The sequence below is a fragment of the Colossoma macropomum genome, unplaced genomic scaffold, assembly GCF_904425465.1.
Source record: "Colossoma macropomum unplaced genomic scaffold, Colossoma_macropomum, whole genome shotgun sequence".
NCBI classification, from domain to species: Eukaryota; Metazoa; Chordata; class Actinopteri; order Characiformes; family Serrasalmidae; genus Colossoma; species Colossoma macropomum.
In genome coordinates, this window is record NW_023494796.1 from 1,494,551 (window position 1) to 1,502,050 (window position 7,500).

Genomic DNA, 7,500 nt, shown 5'->3' on the forward strand with positions numbered 1-7,500 from the left:
TTCTTTCTGTCTGATGGAAAACATTCATTCACCAAGCTAAAAACCAGTCATATGTCAGTAGGCAGTTCTTAGCCATGCTAATGCATAAAACACACCGGACCTCATTTAGCACTGAAGACAGTTAGCAGACTAATTCTGCTAAACCTAATTAAGCACTGGAAATAGCTGCCGAGCTAGCACTGCTAATCCAATTTCAGTACTAAAAATAACCAGCTAGGTAACTCTGCTAATCCATAATTTAGCACTTAAGATAGATAGATAGCTGTCTAGCTCTGATCATACATTATTTAAGTACTGAAAATAGCCAGCTAACTCTGCTAATCTGTAATTTCTGCACTGAAAATAGCTAGCAAGCTATCTAGCTCTGCTAATCCACAGTTTCAGTGCTGAAAATAACCAGCTAGCCAATTCTGCTAATCTGTAATTTCTGTTCCGAAAATAGCTAGCAAGCTAACTCTGCTAATCCCTCATTTAGCACTGAAGATGGTTAGCAAGCTAACTCTGCTAATCCCTCATTTAGCACTGAAGATGGTTAGCAAGCTAACTCTGCTAATCCATAATTTAGCACTGAAAATAGCCAGTTAGCTCTAACAATCCACAATTTGAGCTTTACTAGCTATAACTAGCTAATCCTATATGCTATAGTAAGATTTCTGGTAGGAAGAAGTGCACTACAGTCTTTTCATTAAGGTTGTTCTCAAACTAAACCTTTTTTTTTGTTGAGCAGACGGCCTGATTTTTCACCGCAACACCAGAAAAAGACTAATAATTTAATAACATCAATAGTAGTAATAGAGTAAGTAGTATAAAGTGCTTTGTAGAACACCTGTGGACAGTACGCTGGACTACTACACCTAAGATTAGTTTGGATGCCCACAACAGCATTGGCATCGTTTTTAAAGTGGCATGTCATATTTGACGTTGACTAATCTTTAGAATTAAATACTTACTTGACCAACTGATTAGTCAGCTAGTTAGCATGGATGGGACAGCCCTACTAGTCATGTGACCGCTGTACAGATGACCGTTCTGGAAGGCCTTTTCTTCTGGCTGTTTTATAGGCAGTAGGGGAGCTCATGTTTGACGCCCCTGGCGCCGCAGTCCAGCACTCTGACGCCTCGCAGTGTGAAGCCGGTGATTTCTAAGAGCTGAAACAGCCGTCGTGATCGACATCGACCATTTGGCACCGAGCTTCTAAAAGGGCCGTTCCCAGGCTAGCAAGCGTTCGGTGGCTGCTTAGCAGCGCTGTCCAAAAAATAGCACCATGGTACGAGATCCAGGAGGAGCAGTAGGAGAGAGGGGGACAGACCACCACCTCATCCGCCTTTGTTCGTCAAAGGGGTCCGGCATTCTAGCTCAAGCAGAATAGACCCAGAGAAATGGTCCAAAATGACTTAATCAAAGCTCTTTAACGGACATTAAAGTTAGGACTATTTTTTGGTCCTGGCATAAAGTTACAGTTACAGAGACAAAATTTCTCATACAGCAGTGATGATATGTTCATCTCTTCATTCAGAAAGTGCTTCAGAAACTAACAATGGACTTTCATTCTCTCTCTCTCTCTTTCTCTCTTTCTCTCGCTCAGAAATCGAAGCAAAGGAGGCGTGCACCTGGCTGCGGGCCACCGGTTTCCCCCAGTATGCACAGCTCTACGAAGGTAGGATCTACTGCTGCCTGATGTGACCAGAAACCTTGTCATGATACAGTTTCATAATGTCATTCAGTACTGCTAGGTGTTGGTACCTGCTAATGTTCCTAATCCATAAATAAAGCACTACAATAGCCAGTTATACTCTGCTAATCTGTAATCTCTGCATTGAAAATATAGCTAGCTGGCTAACTCTGCTAATTCATAATTTCAATGCTGAAAATAGCTAGCAGGCCAACTCAGATGATCCATAACTTCAACATTGAAAATAACTAGCTAGACACCTCTGCTAATCTATAATGTCAGCACTGAAAAGAGCTAGCTAGCTAATTCTGTTAACCCATAATCTCAACTTTGAAAATAGCTAGCTAGCTAATGTTCCTAATCCACAAATAAAGCACTACAATAACCAGTTATCTTAATCTGCTAATCTGTTATTTTAGTATCGAAAATAGCTAGCTAGCTAACTCTGCTAATCCAGAATTTCAATGCTGAAAATAGCCAGTTTGCTAAATTTGTTAACCTATAATCTCTGCATTGAAAATAGAGCCAGCCGTCTAACTCAGATAATCCACAACGTCAACACAAAAAATAGCGAGCTAGCTAACTCTGCTAATCCATAATGTCAACACTGAAAATAGCTAGCTGGCTAACTGAGCTAGGATCAGCTCCTAATACTGCATTGATGAACAGAGCGCTAAAACCATTGTATCGATATTGCTATCAGTGTGCAGCATCAATACCGAAGGAGTGTTTTATTTTTGATCATTATCAATATTATTTTATCGCCCAGGCCTAGCATGATCCCTCTTCACTCAGTAGGGCCGTACCACCAACACCCCAACCTCAGCACCACCCAGGTCGCCCCGCCGGCAGGAACAACCACTTCTAGTCTTTTTTTCCTCCTGACGCTTTATGAATAGCAGCTTTTGAGCGTAACAGGATCAGGCTGGGCCTCTATATAGGTCAGGTCCAGTTCCTGGGCACTGCTTTATTCCCAAACATGGAGCTGAATGAAGCTTTCACACCCGTCAGCACCCACGCACTTACGAAGTCACCAGGGCCAATTTGCTAAATTAGCACTCACTCCTGTTTTTGTTGCTCCTTTTTTGCACATATTTCCACTGAAAGCTTTTGAAGACACTATTGTTGGTGGCAAACTGTCAGATTTATAAATAAACCACAACATTTTGTTAAGAATATAAATAAGGACTAAAAAATTTGCTAATGAAAATCGGAAAACACCAATTCTGGGTGTGAGCTATGTGTTTAATGTCTTATGTTTAAGTATAAATATGCCGGCTGGGCTACAACACTTTAGAAGCTTTTCTGTGAAAATAAACATTTCGTCCGGTCCATTTTGAGGTCCACGGCCTCGGCTTACATTCAGCCATTGTTCAGCACCTTCCTCTGATTCTAAAACGCCAGGCAGGAATTCCTCCATTCCCCACCCCGGGATGAACTCCGAGCTGACCGGCCGCACTGTCGTGCTTTGGTGGGTGTGGCTCAGAGGAGTCGTGGTTTGCTTTTGTTTTTGGAAAAGCACCACAGAGTGGAGTATGAATGAAGGATTTACTTGGCTTTTCTCCTTTGGCCCAAATGTAGTCAGTCAGCCAAGTCATGTTTGGTCCTAAGTTAGCTCCTTTAGTTTTGCTAAATAGATAGAAGCACGTAGTATTTTTCATCGCTAATGTTGTCCATTCATTTCTTTAACACAATCAAAAATGTCTTTCTCCTAGTCTGCATTTACCACTCTTGCTAGCTGGGTGTCCATCTTCATGATTATATTGTTTTTTTGGAAGGTTAATTAAAAAAACGATGGACGCAGCAAATATCGAATAGCATCGTCAAACCCTGTTCGGTTGAGGTGGATCGTTTTAAAAGAATTATGATGGAGATCCATATTTCTCAGAAGTGTTTTTACAGGCATGACACAGATTTGCTGCTTCCTTTCACACGAACTCAGACGCACTACCTTTCACACGAACATTAGACTCACTGCTTTCACACAAGCACAGACTCACTACCTTTCACATGAGCACAGACTCTCTACATTTCATATGAGCACAGGCTCACTACCTTTCACATGAGCACAGACTCACTACCTTTCACATGAGCACAGACTCACTACCTTTCACATGAGCACAGACTCACTACATTTTACATGAGCACAGACTCAGTGCTGTCTTTCACACAAGCACAGACTCACTACCTTTTACACGAGCACAGACTCACTACATTTTACATGAGCACAGACTCAGTGCTGTCTTTCACACAAGCACAGACTCACTACCTTTTACACGAGCACAGACTCACTACCTTTCACACGAGCACAGACTCACTACCTTTCACACGAGCACAGACTCACTACCTTTCATACAAGCACAGACTCACTACCTTTCACATGAGCACAGACTCATGCTGTCTTTCACACGAGCACAGACTCACTACCTTTCACACGAGCACAGACTCACTACCTTTCACACGAGCACAGACTCACTACCTTTCACACGAGCACAGACTCACTACCTTTCACATGAGGACTGTCTTTCACATGAGGACTGTCTTTCACATGAACACAGACTCTTAAATGCTGTCTTTCACATGAACACAGGCTTACAACCTTTCACACAAACACGGAGTCACTGCTGGTCTTTGGATTGTGACCTGCAGCATTTCTCTGATTTAACTTTACCTGTCTACGTGCCGCACATCCTCACATTCCTCACCCTTATCTCACCTGTTGTGTGTAAGTCATATAGATAAACCGGCTGATAAGTGTAGGTGTGTGAGGTGACCGTGCCCTGCAGATTACAGCAGCATGCAGTGCAGTTATTATGCCTACATAGCCACACTATACCCTACTCTACAAAAGTTCCAAAATTCAATATTTCGAATAGTTAAGAAACAATCTTAAGTTATAAAATAAATAATAATACACTGCAATTACATATTTATAATACATTTTTGTCAAATTATCTGCCTTGAGATTTGATCACAACTTCTGAAATATGATGCATTCAGGATCTTAATTTCATTGTTATTTTTTAATTTGAATTAAAAGTGATTTTTAATTTGAATGCATTCAAAATGAAATGTGAGTAATTTTAATATGATTTTTCAGTTTCTTTTAGTAGAACATCTACATTCTGGACATTAACTTCATTCATGATTCAAGTTTTTCTTCATTTTTTAAAATTATTTAAGTAAAATATTTATTCTGGATAATAGAACTGATATCTGAAGATTAGAACCTGCATATGAATTTAGTCAGAACTTCATTCTGCAAATTCATTTTATTAGAACTTAATTTTGCGTGTTCATTTTATTAAAACTTGACTTTGAACAGTAATTTTACTACAACTTTTTTTTTAGATAATATGGCTATTTTACAGCTTCTTATTAATTATTTGATACCACTAGCATTTTTTGCGTTTAAGCATCATTTTAATAATTTGTCTGTAACCAGTTTGGTTTTATCTAATTGAAAATCATTTAATCCAAACCATTGCATAGAGTTTACATAGACATTCGCAAACTTTCAGTTACCATTTGGCCCTAATGTCTCTCTCCCTCTCCCACTCTCTCTATTGAACTCTCATTAATGACTGTGGTCTAGTCGCGAATCCCAGTTGAGACGGTGTTTATAAAGACAGAAAAGGCTGCTTGAGCACCTATTGTGATTCCTAACCCCCCCCACAGACACCCCTCCCACCGTTCCTCTCTTCAGCATCGCAGCTGTGTTTGTTTGGCTGACTAAGACACACTTCCTTTACCTTTTCAGCAGAGGTGTGTGTGAGACGGAGACACGTATTCACCCCCACCCCCTCGGCCCCCCTCGACTCTTTAATCTCCTCTTGAGAAGGGTCTGTGTTTCTTTGTTTGGAGACAATAAGCAAAATTGACTTTCACAGATTAGCACAGTTGCTAGTTTTAGCTGGGGTTTATTCTTAATTCTTAGGCTGGTGGAACTTTCACACAACGTGACGTTTACACTTTAGAAACTGCACCTCTTATAACCTTCACTGCATCATGTAACCCTTTGAAACTCAGTTTGGAACTTAGCTGCTAAAGCTTTGTTGAATAAGTTTGACGAATGAGCCAATCAGAACGCTAATAATGTACCATCTGATCACATCAGTCGACATAATGTTGCTTATTTGCTGGTAAAAAAGTTAGCTTAACTCGCTAACATGACATGACATAACATATTCAAATGGCTGCGGTAACACTTTCTATGAATGTCACGTTTGTAAGCATCTATAAACACTTTCATAACCTGTTATAATGCATTCATGAGGCATCATAAATGTGGCTATAAATATTTAATAAAATGCATTACACGTTATAGCCATGCTTATTATGCATTATGAATTGTTAACATAATGCATTATAAGTACTGTTCATAACAAATTATAAGAGCTCATAAGTCGTATTTGTCCGCTCTAAGTAAAGTGAAGCGTACTGTACTAAAGCCTCCTCCAGTGTTAAGAGTGAGGCTTCAAGTTGAAGTATTACTGAAGGATTTACTGCAACACTAAAACATTCACAGTAAAGCACATTACAGGCTTCAAATGTCAGAGTTTAAACTAGAGCTGCCATCAGTGTTTTACCTAATGTGGGAAAGTCAATGTACACCACCGTTAGCTTGGCACTAACTTAACACTGCATATCCAATAGAATGCTAGCAGAGATTAGCATTACTGTACTGTAGTGTAGTGTAGTGTTACAGAGTTTAGGGTTCTAGCGCTTGACGTTAGAACCAGTGAGGGAACAAATTACAATGAGAGCACTCTACTATCAAGTATAAGATGGTATAACACTACTTATAATGCATTATGATAACAATTCATAATATGTAATAAACATGTCTATAAAGTGTAATTCAGTGTAATCCATTTTTGTAACCACGTTTATAATGCCTTATGAATGCATTGTAACTTGTTATGAATGTGCTAGCATTTGTTTTGCATCGTTAGCCTGCTGTTATCTCTGTTGCGTCATCTCTGAGGTAAACAGTGATCCAGAAATGCAAATGTAGGCTGTGACACATCAAAGATTAGCCATAATGATATGCTAAATAGAAAATACTAGCTAATTACCCACCTAACATTCCATCTGTGATGTATTCAGGCCAAACAACTACAGCACAAGCAGCCATTTAAACAGCTGGCTATGGCTAACTAGCTCATAAAGCTAACTAGATACCGTCAGATAAGTAGCGACCACCCTTATGTTTGTACTCGTGTCCATGAGGGTGTTAATTCAAAATATGTTGTGTGATGTCATGACATGGTAGTAGTTTGTTCGTTCTGCTTTGTTCGCCTGCTGTTAGCGTCATCTGTTCTTTTGTTTTATCGCGTAAAAATGATCAAAAACACATCGTAGATCACTTTATTTAGCCAAAATGATACGATAATTGAAAAATGCAAGGTAATTTCCTTTTCTGTGAGCTGCCATGTTTTCTGTCAGTGTATAGAAGAAGGTCCATGCTACCTTTATTGTTGGATGCACTGTGATGTTTCCGGAGGGATCATGCAAACTCATTCAAAATTCACATCAGTATGGAAACTCTGTTGATTTGTTTCATCACAGTATCAATAAAAGTCCCCTGTATGTAAAGTATATTCAGATTCATGTGTTTGTGTGAGCAAAATGGTAGTTTGTGACTTCAACAAAATAGTTGTTGGCTAGTTGGCTAGTTAACATAGTTGGCTAGCCAACTAGCCAGTTAGGCTAACATGTTAGCAGCAAATAAGCAACATTTATTCCAAGAGCAACATGTTATTGAAGGAGAAGTGTGGATTAAACATCAGAAAGGGCTGCATTTTACCTCAACATTAATGGGTTAA

At 39.5% G+C, this 7,500-nt stretch overlaps 1 protein-coding gene across 2 annotated transcripts in view; it reads left to right on the plus strand.

Moving 5' to 3' along the window:
* Nucleotides 1–7,500, plus strand: part of dlc1 (DLC1 Rho GTPase activating protein) — a 163,177-nt gene that overhangs the window by 123,359 nt on the left and 32,318 nt on the right. For both annotated transcript variants that reach the window (XM_036583570.1, XM_036583571.1), the window contains one exon: nt 1,586–1,657. In XM_036583570.1, coding sequence (XP_036439463.1) covers nt 1,586–1,657 — 72 coding nt within the window. The remainder of the gene's footprint in view (nt 1–1,585; nt 1,658–7,500) is intronic.